Source organism: Brassica oleracea, chromosome C7 (assembly GCF_000695525.1).
Source record: "Brassica oleracea var. oleracea cultivar TO1000 chromosome C7, BOL, whole genome shotgun sequence".
Classification (NCBI taxonomy): Eukaryota; Viridiplantae; Streptophyta; class Magnoliopsida; order Brassicales; family Brassicaceae; genus Brassica; species Brassica oleracea.
This window is the reverse complement of record NC_027754.1, coordinates 26,102,752-26,121,383: the sequence shown is the minus strand read 5'-3', so window position 1 is coordinate 26,121,383 and position 18,632 is coordinate 26,102,752. Positions and strand designations below refer to the sequence as shown.

General features: G+C 32.2%; 2 protein-coding genes across 2 annotated transcripts; one reads left to right on the top strand and one right to left on the bottom strand.

The window, feature by feature from the left end:
- The first annotated feature begins 965 nt into the window (after positions 1-965).
- LOC106301434 (putative E3 ubiquitin-protein ligase RING1a) lies at positions 966-4,347 on the top strand. The gene is made up of 10 exons (XM_013737829.1): positions 966-1,522; positions 1,623-1,659; positions 2,029-2,087; positions 2,268-2,349; positions 2,476-2,596; positions 2,674-2,715; positions 2,806-3,357; positions 3,439-3,546; positions 3,704-3,916; positions 4,027-4,347. Exons 1-10 carry the CDS (start codon positions 1,123-1,125, stop codon positions 4,057-4,059), a joined length of 1,647 nt encoding a protein of 548 aa, XP_013593283.1. The 5' UTR covers positions 966-1,122; the 3' UTR covers positions 4,060-4,347.
- LOC106301433 (protein TPX2) lies at positions 4,342-8,526 on the bottom strand. The gene is given in 20 exon segments (XM_013737828.1): positions 4,342-4,704; positions 4,806-4,824; positions 4,827-4,899; positions 4,974-5,033; positions 5,118-5,219; positions 5,221-5,230; positions 5,325-5,491; positions 5,575-5,694; positions 5,782-5,862; positions 5,935-6,066; positions 6,164-6,319; positions 6,410-6,487; positions 6,588-6,650; positions 6,783-7,037; positions 7,118-7,231; positions 7,307-7,403; positions 7,488-7,661; positions 7,742-7,875; positions 7,965-8,047; positions 8,290-8,526. Coding segments are annotated over 20 exon segments (2,190 nt in total). The 5' UTR covers positions 8,459-8,526; the 3' UTR covers positions 4,342-4,601.
- Between the last annotated feature and the right edge of the window lie 10,106 nt (positions 8,527-18,632).

Sequence of the window (18,632 nt, the reverse complement as noted above, 5' to 3'; positions counted from 1 at the left end):
ATCGAATGTGGACCTACTTATTTTTCAATTGAATGTAATTGACTACCTAATTTAGTGCCACCTATGCATTGGGGCCTCTTTTAATTAATACAAAATTGAGGTTACATCTTTTCAAATGTTCCTCAATTAATATATAAGGGATACACCAAATAAAATACTTACATTAGGAAAAGGAATATAATACTTATAGTATTTTTCACTTTATAGTATAATTAATCTAATAGTACAATATGAAATAAATATTTAATATTATTATATTATAATCTTAGCTATGAAATAAAAACATTATAATGAAGAAATATTAATCAAAATCTTAGATACGATTCGAAAATGTGAAATAAAATAAATGATAGTAGAATAAGTTTTTTTATTTGATATATTCTTAAATTATTCGTTAAATATGCTTAAATTATAAAACTTATATCTAAAATATATTGTATTTAAAGATAATAGATAAAAATTAAACATGAATCTCCTAAATATATATGCTCACAAGATTACAGTTTTAAATAAATCTTAATTATTTTTAAAAAATTTATATTTAAAATTTTAAAATATAGTATATTTTTCAAAACCAATTTATTCCTAAATAAAAAATTTCACGATTACAGATTTTTGTGAGTAATTTCATAAACTATGCAAAAATATTTATGAACTACAAAACGTTTTGAACAAACAGATTAGTCATGTCTATTATAAATTAATAAACGGTTTAAAAATTAAATAATATTTCTGCGTTTTTAAAGCGTGGATAAAAATATAGTTGCAGGTTAAAATGGAAATCAGCCCTCCATGTTTGATTTCGATCACCCAGCACCCCTGTTATAGTCAAGAAATGAAAAAGACGAATTGAGTGAGAGGCAGCGATATAAACTTTATGTTATACAGTGAAATTGCATGTGAAAAATGGAATTATGCAGAAAAAGAAATTGGATTGAATGGTTTTGAGTTCAATATATAGGATAATTAAATAGAAGGAAATTAACAAAAAGTGGGGGTTAAATCACTCTTCCAACTTTTCTTTTTTTATTTTGCGTCGTCTGATTTCATTCTCCTTTTGCGTTCTTCTATATATCGGCAGAGGCACCGAACCAAGGGAAAGAAGAAGAAGAAGAAGAAGAAATGAGAGAGAAAGAGATGAATAGGCTAAGAGCGATATGGAGAGAGGAGGAGAAGAAGAGGGAGAGAGAGAAGTGGGAGAGGGAGAGAGAAGGAAGATCACATGAGTCTCCAACAATGCCTGTGAAGAAGCAAGGGGATGGTGGAGACCAACAACAACAACTCGACCGATTTGACCCGGAAGCTGAAGAGAAAAACGAACCAGAGGATCTACAAGAGACGACGGTTGAGAAGAAAGACGACGAACAAGAAGAAGTGAAACGCGACGAAGCAGAGAAGGAGGAAGAAGCAGTAGAAGAAGAAGAAGAAGAGGAGGAGGAGGAAGTAGTAGTAGAAGAAGAAGAAGAAGAAGAAGAAGAAGAAGAAGAAGAAGAAGAAGATGGTGATGAAGAACCAGAAGAAGGTAAAGGCTTGTACTTGTGGAAACGTAACTCACGCTTCTTGTTCTTCTTGTGTGTTTGTTTCATGTGATCGACTTTCTCTTCTCATTTTTTTTGGGTCAGATTCTAAGGAGAAAAGTCCATCAGGAGACAAATCAGAGTACGATTCATCTTCTTCTCTCTCTCTCTCTCTCTGTAGATGTGTGCTTTTTCCGTAATGGGTTCTCTTCTCCCTTCACTTCCTTCCTTTATAACAGTCTCTATTCTGATGGGTTTGTCTCAAACCCAGTAAATGTGGAAGTTAGTAATCTGATGATTCATCGCTTGCATGTTGTAATTATTGTCTTCTTGCTCCTCCAAACTATCTCAGCTCTTGTGGCTGAACAACGTAAAGTTGCTAGCTTGTTTTATAGTATTCATTAGTCTTGATAACCATTCAACTTAACTTTCGCCTTTTTCAAAAAAAAAAAAAATGCAAGTTCCAGTTTTGACAGATTCTTCATCTTTGTTTGTCTCAACTTAAATGCAGGTTTATGGAAATTGATCTAGGGGAAATCCGTAAAGACGTCCAGTGTCCTATTTGCTTAGGTACTTCATCAAATATATATTTCTAATGCATCTGAAGACACTCCAAATGTTGTTTGCAGAGAATATGTTTAAACTTATCCTATTGAGGGAAGTTAGTTTGGCTGACTACTGCTAAGCTTAAGCTCCACTAGTACAGTGTATGCATATGCTGATAGGAGGGAGTTTCTTGTTTTCTTCCAGGAATTATAAAGAAAACAAGGACTGTGATGGAGTGCCTGCACCGGTTCTGTCGGGAATGTATTGATAAGTCCATGAGATTAGGGTATGCCTTCAGTTTCTTTTCTTGCTTTAGTATCTATGATGCCACTTTCTAGTTACATTTTCATCATTCTCTTGGGAGCCGCCATATGTGTTAGCTTTTTTGTTCAGGAGTTTATTGCTATTGCAGGAACAACGAATGTCCTGCTTGCAGGAAACACTGTGCAAGCCGTCGTTCTCTTAGAGACGATCCAAAGTTTGATGCTCTTATTGCAGCTTTGTTCACTAATATTGATAGCTATGAGGAAGAGGTAAAAAAAGATTCAACATTATTAATATTATTCTGAGAGATTGTTGCTGTTAAATGCTTTTTTTTTTTTCATTTCAGGAATTCATTTTTCACGAAGATGACAAGGCTCGTAACAAGCAGGTCTGATACATATGGCAGTTTTGTTGCTGTTGAGAATGTTTATTTTACCCTTTTTTAACTTTTATCGAGGAGCTTATGGGTTTTGTGTAGATTCAAGCATCCATAGCTGAAATATCGCAAAGACAATCTGAGGCTCTTGTGAAAAGAAAATCTTTTGGTAAAGAGGCAGCTGTTTTAATGAGATCACAGCGTAGTGGTAGTGGCTCCAGGAGGAGAAGGAACTGCAGAAACACGGAACACAACGCTGATGAAGCCCATGACGACGATGATAATAATGAAGATAACAACAACGGAGAAGGCAGAGATTCGTCTTCAGATGAGCGTGGTCCAGAAGTCCGGGTGAGAAAACGTAGGAAACGGTCTGCAAGTCGTTCAACACAGCACCCTTCTTCTGCAGGTGCAAACAACAACAATGGTAACTGCGGAGATAACGATACAGAAGTGTATAGAGACAGCAGCAAAGGGGTATCTCCGGGGCTTGTGTGGAATCCGGAGATGCTTGCTTGGGGAAGAAGTGCTACAAGGAGTAACCCAAGGCATGAGAATAATACAGCAGGAGGTAGTAGTAAGAGTGTGAGGAATGCTCGCGTTAGTAGACTTGTGGAGTATCTACGCAGTAGCGTAGATGGAAAGAGTGTTGAGGTACCAAAGAAAAGAGAGAGATGATTCTCCGTGTTTCAGATTGCAGTTATCTTTGATTTTGATTAAACTTACTCTCTGCAGGTGGATATTCATGTCAAGCTTGTTTCACTGGATACCAAATGTGTACCAGACTTACCACAGCCATATCTCTGTTGCAGACCCACCTTCCTTGTGAAACAACTTCGTGAAGTGAGTACTCATCTCTCTCTATTAACACCAGCCTTGACACAGTAAAAAGTAACTAGTCTTTAATTTTCAGTTCATGTATAGAAAGTTTGTAATATATATAGATGATTCCCAGTCACATACGCGCTAAAATACTTGTGTGTTTCTCAATGTTGAACAGTTTGTGGCACTTGAGATGCATTTGAAAACTGAAGATGTTGAATTGTTGTTGGTAAAAAAAGGATTGGGAGGAGAAGATAAGACTGTAGAGAATCTTCCTGTAATGGCTTCAGCTTCAGCAGCATCATCCAAAGATGAGATGAAAAGTCTGGAAGACAATGAAACATTGTCGAAGCTCAAAACCGATTTCAATTCAAGCCAGGAACAACATTTGGTATAGCGTCTTCGATAATAAATAATTTTTTCCTATATTCATTATTCTTATTCCATGTATGATTCAACTATCTGAAAAAATATTCCTTATTTGGTTGTTTTCCTTTCCAGACCATAGCTTACAGGCAGAAGCAAACCGAGTGAAGAAACTTAAAGTCTGAAGTACGTGCTGCAAAACATCAACGTATATATAAAGACGGGTCAAGGATTATATATCCCAGTTGGTTTTTGATTTAAGTAGCTAATCTCTATGGAGTTTTACATTTGTGACTTTTTTTCCCTTATTGTAGACGATGTTTAATATTTACGGAGCTAGTTCTTACAAGGGAAATCTTTCTTTTTTACTCTGTATATCAGTGGGAACACAGGAAGATTGCTGTGGTTTAAGCGTGTTCTTGAACAGTAGTTTTCTGCTGATGCGTAATCTTTTTTTTTTTTTTTTTTTGAATTTTAAGGAATTCAGGGTTTCCCCAAAGGCTTTCTAGGCCCAAAGGACTAATCCCCCTCCTGGCGCTGACGAGCTCCATGTAATAATGCCCCAGTGGCCCGAGAGAATTGTTTGCAGCGTGAGGCTTCGAACCCGGGCGTATTGGCACCATGGGCACCTCAACCACGAAATTCTAACCACTCGCCCAACTCAGTCGGGTTAAACTTGATGCGTAATCTTTTTACTTCATATAAGCTATCTATCTCATGCAAGTAGAAGAAGAAGCCATCATTGTTCTCCTCTCCATTCTTCTAGTCACTTTAAGCTTCGGTGACTTCGGTTCTGTCGTCTCCTTGTTTGACCTGTGTTTTAATTGGTTTGGAGTTTTATTTTGACTAAAAAGGCAAGAAAAGAGAAGAAAAGAGAAAAAAGAAACCAACTCCTGATTTGGATTACAACTTACTTCTGAGGTAAAAAAGGTTGTTGAAATTTGGCACTGGTCTGGCTTGAGGAACCATTGTCCTTCTCAGTTGCTTAAGAGCTCTCTCTTCCTCTACCTGACAAAGTTTCAGCTCAGAACTTTAACCTATGTTGCATACATATGGCTGTAAATTTTCAGCTATTATTATACCATTTTTGCGGCTTCAGTCTCTTCGCGGTATCTCTTGTACATCATCTCCTTCTCTTTGATCTAGTACCAAGAGAATATAACAAATTACTTGGCGGTATTTCAACAAAACTTGCTTTTACTTTACTTAGATAATATAAGCTTTACTTTATGGTCAAAGTCTGCCCTTTCGACAGCCCGATCGTCCACATGGAGATTGAACTCCTGAATTGCTGTGAGAGGCTTTCGTGCTTTCTCCGGAACAGGAAGGAATTGGATCTCTGAGGTGGTGAGAATTCATACAAAGTAAGTGCGAGCTCTTTGAAAAGCTGAAATGAATTTCTGCTGATAAACAGCCATAGAACAGTTGCTTACTCTGTTATCACTGGCTGTGCTCTGAACACTCTTCTTTGGGCTTCTTCTCTCTCCATTCTCATCCTCTCCTCCATTTCTTTCCGCATTTCCTCTTCGTGCCTAGCTACACTCTCTAACTTGAACGGTTCTGGTTTTGTGCATTGCTTAGACTCTGGTTTTGGTGGGAACTGAATTGTAAAGTGAAACAATTTGTCACAGACTTGTCCGCGTTTAAAACTGACAACTGAAAGAAGAAACTTTGGATGCATACCACAGGATAGTCTGTTGTGTAGGGATATGGGGTTGCTTTGGGTGTTCTGGCCTTTTCAGCGTCTGTCTGCTTATGTATGACTTGTCTCACAAACTTCTTTTCTTTTTCAGCACCTCGTTCCTGGATTTAATCATATATTAAACATCTTTCAGAAAAATTCCTTGTTGTAGCTACTTCTGTTAGTAAAGTGAGGGTTTCTGTACGCACTTCTGTCCTCAGAAGGAAAGGGTTTGGTGTAGTGGTCCTTTGTAGAGGCCTTTCACGGCAAGATTCAGAGTACAAAGAGAGCTGCCAAAGTAGATGGTTATGTTAAGACACTGCAATTTCAAAGATGCAGAATTGGAGGACTTTTCAAAGTACCTTGTCGAATAGATCTATAACAGAGTTAGGCTGTGAAATCCTTTCATCTGTCAGGAAATGGAACTCTTGAGGTATGGTCACATGCTTTTTTGTGTTGCAAAATATTCCCATCTCTCCTTTACTTTCGAATATCTGGAATGGTTCAGAGATATTTCCATATTAGAGAGAGAGACGGATGAAGATCTTGAAATAAAAGGTAACATAATAATAAACCACTTGAATATGTTACCTTTTTATTAAAAGGTCTTGCCCTGAATTTTGGCACCTTCTTGAGCTCCTCATGTTCAATTTCAGTAGAAGTTTTTGCTTTGATAGGACGAGCTCTCAGCATTGTTTGAAGCAAAGGGCTCTTTGGTTCAGTGATATGAGGCCTCCCATTATTATGCTGTGGATGAAGAAAGCAAGAGATGTCACGGTTAGTCAGAACTCAAGTGTCTTTAGAATGAGACAACATGAAAGACAACATTTCTATAACCTTAGACATTTCCGTTGAGACTACTGAAGATGTCTCTGCATGCTGGCTAGCCCGTGCCATTGTCTTGAGATGGAACTCCTGCAACAGTAAGAATTAAGCCACATCTCACTCAGAAAATGTTTGAATCTTCTCCAGATTAAATGGTTTGATCAGTGTAAGACTGATCAGCGTTGTTCACCTTAAACACTGGAAAATGCGGTATGCTTCTTTGTGGTGCGCTCAAAGCTGGAGCTTCTAAAATCTGTGTCAGATAGAAAGAAATGCAAAATTAGTTTTCAGGCTTTATCATTTCTGTGCAGCTCTGTTGTGTAAACTACATAAACTTAGTAATTACTGAAGAGAGACATTGACAGTGAAAGCAGCGTATTATTACCTTCTTATTCAAAGGTCGTGCTTTAAACTTAGGAATCTTTGCTAGCATCTCTTCCTCAAGCTCTGAAGTGCTTTTAAGTCTCACAGGACGAGTTCGCTGAGATGTCGCAAACTCTGGTTCGTTCAGCCTTGTAAGTGTCATCGGCCTAGATTGGTTCTGTACATGAGGCAGTGACAAGTCTCTTGTACTTGTTTGGAACTTCTTCATCAATTCAGCAGTTGATACAAATGGGGTAACTTGCTCTCGGACGTAAACCTTAAAAATGAGTAAACGAGAGTTTAAAACAACTTTTCCAGGTTTTGATCACATCACATCATCTCTGAAACACAATGCACCTTTCTGTTCTCTGTCCCGGTTTTCTTAGTGATTGAAGGGCATAAGTTGAAGCTCGTGTTAACAAGACCTTGTTTCGTCTTGTGAGGCAAAGTTATGGGTCTTGGATTGAGAATCTAGTGATATCAACAGTCAGTTAAACACATAGCAGTGAGATAGTGAAACAAGTAGTGTAGTTTAAGTTGACTCACCTGTTTGGATTTACCTCCATCAAGCTTTTGCCTTTTTATGGCTTGATTTTCCTGAGCCATTTTGGAAGTTCCAGCTGTTTTCTTAACATTCGTTTCCCTGCAATGAGGAGTCATCAACACAACAGCATCTACCAATCAAGATTCAAGAGCGTGAAAACCAAATGATAACAATGAAAGCTACCTCTTTATGGTTTTTTGATTAGCGCCTCTAGCTTGTGGCTGTTTTATAGGCATCAGCACAGACCGATTCTTTGTAGAATTTAGATGCAGCTTAGTGTTGGTCATTATAGATACTTCAGTTTGTGGTGGAGGGATGTTCTCCTTGTTATCTTGCTCAATAACATCGTCTAGGAAACTGTTGGAATGAGTAATATAAACAAAACGTATGTTACTTAACGACGATATAATAATCTCTTGAAGCAGTAAATAACCAACCTGTCGTGTCCTTGAGTATCTGTGCTAGTGTTGTTGTTTTGATTATTCTCCTTCTTAAATGAGCATTCTCCTTGTTTGTTTGTGGGATTCGAGAAAATATCTGAAGCTACTTGTTCATCAGATGATCCTTTAGCCTACACAGAGAGGGAGAGCAATACTTTTGAGTTAATTCAAGCAAAGCAACTATCTAGTCTTCTTAGTCACGAAACCGAAACTATTTTACTTTCAACTGTGTTGATTCTTCTTCTACTTGGCACATGCTCTCAACCTTAAATGATCTCCTCGCTTTGATAATGGGAATCGAAGCTGCAACACACAACAAAGACATTTAAATAACAAAGTTGATTCTGAGATGATTGAGAGCAACTAAAACGATTTGGTTTATCACGGATTTGAGATCAATCAAGATTCGAGCACTACGATTCAACATTTATCATAGATTCTCATTTCTCTTCTTCTTGCTGCTCAAGTAAACCGTAAACTCAGACTGAGAGCAACTACAACGAATCCTTGAACATAACTCAAATGAATGAGTGAGAAAAACGTACGAGAAGAATCATAACTTGTAGCTGATTCGAACCAGAGCTCCGATCGTTGTTCATCCAGTTTCGTCTCTTCGTTTTCTAAATTGTACCATTGTGGAGCCGTGAAATCATAAGTCTCATCTATCATCGTCTTCGCGGAACCGGCGGTTTGCTCCTCCGTCGTCGTATCCATATCTCCGATGGAAGGCTTTCGAATGTGGAGACCAGACTCTCTCTCTCTCTTAACGGCTATTTTGACGCTCCGAGTACCTGGACGATGGCGTTTTGAGTCTAACCATATCAACTGACTAAACGCAGTCGTTTGCTCTTTCTCCCCCATCCGTTTGGAGATGTCCTTTTTCGGCTAATACTCCGTAAAATTATATCAAAACAACAAGAGAAAAAAACAAAAATAGCACTAAATCAAGTTTATGTTCCCAAACTAGCACTCAAGGTTAAAAGTCACAAAAATAGCATTTAATGTTTTATCAAAAGTCACAAACTTAGGGTTTAGAGTTAAAGGGTGGGGTTTAGGATTTAGGGTTTAGGGTTTAGGGTTTAGATTTTAGGGTTTAGGGTTTAGAGTTTAGGGTTTAGGGTTTATGGGGTTTAGAGTTTAGGGTTTAGGGTTTAGGGTTTAGAGTTAAGAAATGAGGTTTTGGGGATAAGATTTCAAATTTTGAAAAATAAAAAAATTAAAATTTTCAAAGAATAAACTTAAAAAGGTGTTATTATGGTCATTTTAGTTTTTGAGTGCTATTTTTGTGATATAAACTTAAAAAAGTGCTATTTTGGAGATTTGCCCAAACAACAATGTTAAAACGGTAAAACCATACGTAACTATATATTAACCAAATTATTAAATAAACAGCATATGCTGAAAACAATATCAATAGATGAATTATCCAATTTCAACTTCACATAATTGTATTATATAAAATTATAGATTTAACTATAAAATAAAATTTTCTCCAAAGAAAAACAATCCAAATGGTTAGTTTTGCAATGTTACTCTTTATTTACAGAAAATGCAAATCAACTCATTAAGTCACAATTAAGCCGCAATATAATATTTAATCACGTAAATATTTTGTAATAATTTGTATACGATCGTTTGAGAAATTTTTTAAAACAATATATCATAAAATTGAGATTTTCCGGATTATTTGAAATCTGCAGAAGAAAAAGTAGATGTGAGGTTCAAAGAATTAGTTTTGAAAGAGATGGATTTGCAAGACAAAAAAAGTTGTTGTTAAAGCATGCCAAGCTGATGTTGTTAAACTATTTGGTCTCTATATTATATTCTAAAATTTTATCCAAACAGTCTTAGGTAAATAAAAAAAAAAATACACTATTAAGGGTTATACTGCAGGTTAGATTTAGTAGTTTGATTTGCATTTTCTGTAGACAAAGGATGAGATTGCAAAACAAAATCATTTGAAGGTTTTCTTTGGCATAAAACCATATAAAATATTAATACATAAATAAATTATGATACCATACAGTACAAATAAAACTCACCCCAAATAAATTTTATAACGACAGTTAAAAGAAATATACTATTAAATTAGTTCTGAAATTATGATTCCACATTATAGCATGTATAAGAAACCTAACATGTTTATGAAGAAATATTTAAAGGTTATATTAAAAATATATTTTTACATGTTCAAACTCCAAATATATTCAACATTTTAAATTAGGTTTCAATTAGGCATGGGTCTTTGGATATTTTATTCAGTTCCGAGACGGTTTTCATCAGGTCATGATCTTTTGGATCTTAGAGATTTGGACTCATATAGATATTTGTAAATTTTTTATTCCGGTTTTGGGTCAGTTTTTATCGGATTTGGTGCGATTCCAAATGTTTTCTACTTATAAATACACGAAACATTCTGCTATCATTCAGTTCGGCTGATTCTTTTTATCCGAAACATGTTAAAGTTTAACCCAATCCCATAATATTTATCTGAAATTTTGCAAAAATAAAACTGAAAATAAATTAGTAGTAATTAAAATTAGAAAATTTTAGACTCTAAATTTGACATTCAAATTTTCATACTAATTGAAAGTTTCACGAAAAGAACAAAATTACAAAGAAATTTTTATTAGAATTAAACCATTATAAAATTATAGAAAAGAAAACACATGAAATCATAGTCTTGGACATTGATTCTTATCGTATCGGGTTTGGCTTGATTCTTATCAGATCGGATCTATTTGGATTTGTTCTTATCGGGTTTGGATATTCATGTTGTTTTCTAGATCCGGTTCTTTAAGATAGAGGAGTTTCAAAGCCATATATATAACCATAAATTTTCGGTTCAGTTTTTTAATTGGTTCTTATTTGATTTTTTTGGATCCAAGAAAAATGTTATAGCCTAGTTTCAATTTCAGTTACATTTTTAAAATAGAAAAACTAAACACCTACAAGTATAATGAAATATAAATAGCATTTAACTCATTATTTCTAATCCAAATATTAAATATTTGAAATAGAAATAAAAAAAAAGTGTGCATAGAATAGACAAAATCCTATTGATTTTACGTTAAAATAAAATGATCAATTTAACACACCCACAACATATACTTGAGTTTCATCAAGATTTTTACTCTCCTTAAAACGATTTTTAAAATATTTTTAAAATTTATTAGAATATTAAAAGTTGATATGGAAATTAAAAATGTATTCGTTCCATTTTATTCTATTATGAACCTTCTGGTTAGAGTTGGGAACCTGCTGCTTCCCAACCGCCTGACATTAATGCAGGGCCTGACAAGGTTTTGTAGAGACATGACCAGGATAATTTCAAACCTTCTTTCTCAGCTGCAAAGACTTGGGATTGTGTAAAAAGAAGGATAAAGTTCAATGGCATAGTCTTGTTTGGCTCTCTCAGGCCATACCAAGACAATCTTTCCTGGTCTGGCTGACTTTCAAAGACAGGTTATCTATATAGGAGTTAGGATGAGGAGTTGGGTATTGAGCAAGGGTGTGTTTTCTGTGGAGAAAGAAATGAAAGTAGAGATCATTTATATTTTGCCTGTCCCTATACATCTACGGTGTGGATGAATGTTGCAGAAAGTCTTCTAGCCGAAAATATCACGCCGGATTGGGTAGACACAATCACCAGTCTCTTAGAGACGTCTCGTAGTGGCATGGACACGATTCTCCTCAGGCTTGTGTTTCTGATTTCAATTTATGTTTTGTGGAAAGAAAGAAACTCAAGAAGACATGGAGGTGATTGTGTTTCGGTGGACATGACTAGTAGGGCCATTTGCAAAATGGTCAAAAACAAATCTCTTCTCTAAAGTACACATGCAATCATAAATTCCAAGGACTGCTTAGAAGATGGTTTGATGTACATCCCACTTAGAGTCTAGTCACATATTCTTTGCATTCTTTATACTTTAGTTCAATAAGTTCACCATAGTGTAAATGTTTTTCCTTTCATTGATCAATAAATTTGATATTTCATCAAAAAAATTACTGTTTACCCTTTGTAAACAAAAAAAAACAGAAAGTTATTTTACGATTTTATCATTCAGAAGTTTACATTTAACCGAAAAATCTACTAGATGAAGACTTCTCAAGAACTCTACAAGGGGAGGACTTCTCAAGAAGTTTACTTTAAAATAATTTTATTTTTAAAATAGAAAATATTTATTATTTTAAAATATATTATAAATCATATGATGTATATAAATTAAAAGTTTTACAATTGAATAATTTGAAAGAATATAGATTGGTTTTCTAACCATGTTTGTACAATGCACATGGTTTGGTAACAATTTGTTCAAAGATGTATATATTTTCTAACCATGTTTTGTACAATGCACATGGTTTGGTAACCATGTTTTCTAACCATTTTAGATTTAGATTTTGTTTTTTTGTTGACTTAAGTATTTATATAAATGTTGAGTTGTGTATATTTTACAAGATTTTCATATTTGATACAATGATTAATTAAAAAAAATTGGTGTCAAGCGGCCATTTTGGATTTAGGTTTGTGGTTTATGGTTTAGAGTATATAGACTTCTTTTGCAATCTACTACAATTTGAGATTACAAAAATTAAAAGAATTTTAAATTAATTATATTTTTATATGAATAAATTACAATGATAGTCTTCATACGAATATTTAACAATTGTGACATCTTAAAATTATTAAAACAATAAAGAATAAAAATAATAATTAAATTATCATAGTATACTTCAAAAATATATTAAATAGACTTTCAACTAAATATTCTGTAATTTTAAGATCAGTAGACTTTTGTGCTGTTAACTTTGACATGGTTGCAACTTTTGTCTCCTATATAAAGGAAATTTACACACTCTATTTAAAATGGTTGTACAATTTTCTAAAATTCTATCAATTCTTTTCTAAAACTCGCTTCATTCTATCTAGATCTCTCTCCCTTCTCTCTAAAACTCCTTCATTTTTCTCTAAACTATTTGAATTTGAAGAAAGACTTTAGTTTAATTTCTTATTTGTATCCCATATCTTTTTCATAATATTATATTATTTTTGTATATATTATCATTCATGGTTTTCATCTCCCCCTCATAAAAATGTAAGATTTAGATCTATGTATTTTAAATGTGTATTTTTGGGTTTATATTCAAATAAAGTTATAGATTCAATCACTATGTTTTTACGTTGCTACTATTTTATCTTAAAAATTCTTTTTTGAATTTTTTGGATTTAACCTATTTTCAGGTTTCTAAATATACAGTTTTTTTAATCTAAAAATTATCCGATAGAATTCTAATGAGGTCTGCTTAAAATTTAAGAGTGAAGTATACTAAGCCATAAATTTTAAGTTGACTTCACACAAGTCTACTAAAATATGATTTAATTTTTTTTTTTGTCTTATATTTTTTATTTGTCTTATATTTTTTCTTATAATATTATCTTATTTTGGATCATTCCCTCCTCTAAAAAATGTAAGATTTTGCATATATAGATTTTAAATGTGTATTTTGTTTTTATATTAAAATAAAGTTATAGATTTAAAAAAAAAATTGAAGTTTTTCAGATTTAAAGCTGTTTTCACATTTTCTTAGTACTTTAATAGACTTCTGATGAATTTTTCTTACAAGTTAATGCTAGTAAACTTTAAACAAAGTCTACTAAACCATAATTTTAGGCATACTTCATCAAAAGTCTAATAAAATATGATTTTAATTTTTTTGATCTTACTTTTTCTCATAACTTTATCTTATTTTACATGTACTATTTTCCATGGTATTAAAAGCATACTCCCACAAATGTAAGATTTACATTTATAGATTTTAAATGTGTATTTTGTGTTTATATTGAAATAAAATTATAAATTCAAACTTTATGTTTTTGCTTTACTACTATTTTGCCTTCAATTATATATTTTTTAAGTCTTTTCCAGATTTGAAACAATTTTCAAGTTTTATAAATGTACATTTTCTAGATCTGAAAATGATTTAATACAGTTTACTAAACTATAAGATTTCTGTATTCTTCGTGAGAAGTCTACTAAAATATGATTTTAAATTATTTATTTAATGTCTTTCTCATAATTTTACTTAGTACACATGTATTCTCTTTCAATGATTTTGTATGTCCCTCAAAATATGTAAGATTTAGATCTATAGATTTTAATTGTGTATTTTAAAATTTTAGGTTTGTACACTTCAAATGAAGTATGATAAAATGTGATTTTAGACTTTTTTCTCATGTTTTTTTTTCTAATTTAAATCGTTTATTAATATTATTTTATCTCTTTTGCAAATCTTATTTTCACACATCATTAGAAAACTTCATTCGAGCCATCAAGATTATTAATAATAAAACAAATTCTAAAAATATTATAAATGTTTCTTGGTAATAAATTATTATTATACAATTGTTTTTGTAAATTACTATTTTGATGCATAATTCTTAAGCATAGTTACCTTTTAAATTGTGTTTTACTTGTATGGTATTATTTATTTTCTGTTAGCTATCAAATTTGTCATAACATAATCTTATCAACCAAAAAAAAAATTGAATCCACCGTAAGCAAAAATAATAACTAAAACACATGTGAGAACAAGAAAATCTATAAAGACTTTCTAAGAAGTTTCAAGAGTAAAATTAATCACAAAGACTTCCAATAAGTCTCAAGTGTATACTTCAAACAATAAAATTACATAAATAGACTTCTAAGTAAAGCTACACTTATTAATTAACAGCCTATTATGATTATAATACATTAAATTTTAAAATTCATTAAAAACCATTATGATTCATTAGTATACACCGTAAAACAATAATATCATGAAAAACATGATGAATAATACACAAATGCACATAATTTTTGGCATAGACTTTAGCTGAAGTCTACTCAATCTTTACAAAGTAGACTTCATGATTTGCAATCTACATTTGTAGATTTTCTTAGTTAACAATATAATCAAATAAGAAATTGGATAGTTCCATAATTATAACATGTTAGCTTTTGAACTCATTCAAGACCATTAAGATTCACTAACACACGCTATAAAACAGTGAAATCGCGAAAAACCTTAATAAACAATACACAAATGCACTTTTAATAGAATATTCGACTCCATATGAAATTTGCAGTGTGTAGACTCCAGATTCAATATACTTCTGTGGACTGTTAGAGAAGTCTACTCTTCATGTTACTTTTGGAATTACAAAATTTGTATGTTATTTTTTGTATTTGAAAAAATGTGATTTTATACAAGTAGACTTCGAGAGAAGTCTGAATAAAAATGTTAGTTTTAGAATTGACTAGAATTCACATAGTATTTTACTTTCAAGAGCACACTTCGTATGGATTATATTCATCATGTTGGTGAATATGAAAAAATAAACTATGTAAACTAAATCCAATGTAAAACTGAAATAAGAAAACTTTAAAAAAGACAAAAAAATTATAAGAACATAATCAAATCAAAGTTAACAAAAATAAATAGAAAATTAAAAAATAATCTTTGATAATGTTTTTTAAAAATAAATATGTAAACTAAATCTAATATAAAACTGAAACAAAAATCTTAGAAAACCACAAAAAAATTTATAAGAACACAATCAAATCAAAGTTAACTAAACTAAATAGAAAATAAAAAAAACTAACATCGTTAATAAAGTTAATTCTGACTTTAGTGTTAGGATTTTAGTATATTGTGTATTGCTAGCATGTTTAATTTAAATAATAACAAAAACAAATTACCCTCTCGGTTCGGTTTTTTCGAATTGAGAAAATCTTAAACCAAACTATTTAATAATAGACTTTGGTCTGGTTTGGATCGGTTTCGGTTTTCGGTTTTTTTTGCCCACCCGTAGAAAATGCTGTTATTCTTCATGAACCTTTTGAAAATCACGTGCAACTTTATGAACCTCATAAAGTTTTCAAATAATAACCTCACTTTATAGTACAAACTTTATTTTACGATAACATTTTAGAAATTAATCACTTCAAAAACAGAGCATATGTAACAAAAAATATAAACATCACGAGGAGATCAAAATTAAACTTTGTATTCTCACATATAAATATTATCTCATCAAAGAATCTCTTCTTCAAAAAGTTATATTAAAAGAGAATCTATCTATATATATAAAGTAGACTTTTTTTCTCTTCTTTTAACATGTGGGAGAGATGTTTGAAGACATGTGTCCTCATATTTGTTTTTACATTTTAAGTTCTTATTATTTTAGATTACTGCAATTTAGCCCAACATTTTCTAATTGTGTATTATCTAATCCTTCTTGCACTAACCATCATCACATAAAATCTAATAATCTATTTTATCGGTCATTAAAATGCAAAATGAATAAAGAAATATATAAAATAATATAAATATATTTTAAATATTTAATTTATTCACAACTAAAAATAACATAAATTTTCATTATTTTATTAACTTTAACTATTTTATAATATTTTATTTACAAATTATATTTTTATTATACTATTAAAAATTATAAAATAACCAAACTAAGAAGAAGAAACAAGCAGACACATAATCTAAACCTAAAACCTACACAATCACAAAAAAAGAAAAAAAAAACTGAAAATGCCATAATAACACTAACTCAATAAAGGTCCGGAGCTGAAAGGAGATCAAGAACGAAAACTAACTTACATCACCTTGCCATAGAATATCTTGGCCAGAACAAGCTGAAGTTAGAGAATGTTAGAAAGATAAAATTTGAGACAAAGCAATCCCCGAACACAAAGGAACGTGATCAAACACTAACGCAAAAAAACCAAGAAAGCAGGCCAGAGGCACAATAATCACCAGAAGGCTAAAGTCACCATGAAGCAGAAAGACACATGCCTAAATCAGCGGAAGCACAACCACCAGCCAAGAGGTAAGAACCATCTCATAAACTAAACAAGCATATATACAAGGGATCTCTGCCAACAAAGAACCACAAAGCTCTAGATATAAGGGACAAAAACTCTAAGAGCCTAACTTCACACACCTATACCAAGGGAAGGAGGGACACAAGATAAACAAACTTAAAGAGGGAGAATGGAAGGTAAGGACCAAGAAACCAAAGCCTAATCTTAACACCAGAAACAACCATCTAAGCAAACAAAGCATACACATAGGAAATCACTATCCAAACATGGATTGGCAAACATAGCGAAAGGGAGAGTCACCAGAGATGCGAGCAGTGATGAAAGCTGCAACGAGATGAGAGAACAGAGAAGGATGGGGAGACGAAACAAAATCAACAAACCATGGAACTGTCTTCGAGCTATAAAAGAGAGCATATATGTCAGATCACCAAAAACCAGATCTTGAAAACCAAGACGAGCAGAGACTAATGATGGCAAACCAACGACGGGGAAGACAACATCAAAGACGACTAAACTTTGTCCCAACCCAAGGGGATGCAGCTCCTAACATAAGCCAAACTCTAAGGAAGAAGAAGAGTGCCAATATTGACCTACAACGCGTGAGAAATAACCGCACAAATGGGAACCCATAAACCCGATTTACAACAAATAGCAGACAATCTCACAGGAGAAGAAGGCGAGGAAGAACAAGATCACGAAAGTGAGTTTATTTGGTGATGGTGAGGAGCACCGCACACCTGAAAGATAAACGAAATACATAGATGGTGACGGCTCGCGGTCAAAATATGGGAGAGGGCACAAAACATCCTAAAAGAATAATGTTCCAAAATATATAAAAAAATACAATTTTGAAGACGAAACCGTTAATCTTAGAATCAACAAATTCATAAAAGCAAGTTACTGAAATTCAATATCATCAGAGACTCACTTCACCACTAACAATTAATATTATGCACACAGCAACACATTATTGAAAAACAAACACATAATATATTAACCTATCACCTACTACTACATAAAACAACAAAAACACCAAATAATTCTCTTAACAAATAAAGAAAATCATATTATCCAAAATATTATACTTAACAACAATGAAATAATATTCCGCGCGAAGAGTGGACATGCCCCCTAGTTGTTAATATCTCTTATATATTAAAAGAAAATCATTGTATTAAATGCATTCACATTATAATGGACACATGGCAGCCTCACAATGATTTGATAATAAATATGCTAACACGTTCACACTATATTCATAAATGTGTTCACACTATGTATTGTTCCAATAAAATTAGATTTTTGGATTCGAATCAAAACAGATAACGAATCAAAAGCCTAATTCGATCCATTATCCGTTCAGATTTGATTCATTATCCATTTTGATTTTAACCAAAAAATCTTGATATCCGTAACTCTACGAAACAAATCAAATAATAAAATACAATATCCAAAAAAGAAGCAAATCACAAATACCAATATTTTTAGGAACGAATATCTAATTCGATCTGTTATATGCATATATATACATATATGTAAAGAATTATATATATACGTTATATATATTATAGTTGTTATAAGTTTTACAATATTTTTATGAACTAAATTTATTATATTAGATACTAGAATTTTAAAAGTTAAATAATATTTTATTTTTGTAATAAAATCTTATTATTAAAATTTTCAATTATTTTTAAAATTTTATTTTATTTACCGATCAAATCGGATATTCTTTAAAATTCTAAAAAAATTTGGATATTCGAATCACCGAATATCTAGGTGGCTAAAAATTGAATCGACACGAATGTCTCCAAATACTCGGATGTTCGATCTGTGCCCACCCCTATTTACGAATACAATGTTTTTTCCATATATGAAAAAATTTCACTAATGTCATTGCCTTTTTATTTTTAAGTAATTTTAATCATATCTTTCATGTATTATTTTGAACAAAAATGTCACTAATATTAATTAACAGTATCTTTATATATTTTTCAACTATTTTTATA

Coding starts and splice junctions, on each gene's coding strand:
- LOC106301434 (XM_013737829.1), top strand. CDS start 1,123: ATGAGAGAGAAAGAGATGAATAGGCTAAGAGCGATATGGAGAGAGGAG. Junction 1,660..2,028: donor CCATCAGGAGACAAATCAGA/GTACGATTCATC, acceptor ACTTAAATGCAG/GTTTATGGAAATTGATCTAG. Junction 2,350..2,475: donor GATAAGTCCATGAGATTAGG/GTATGCCTTCAG, acceptor TTGCTATTGCAG/GAACAACGAATGTCCTGCTT.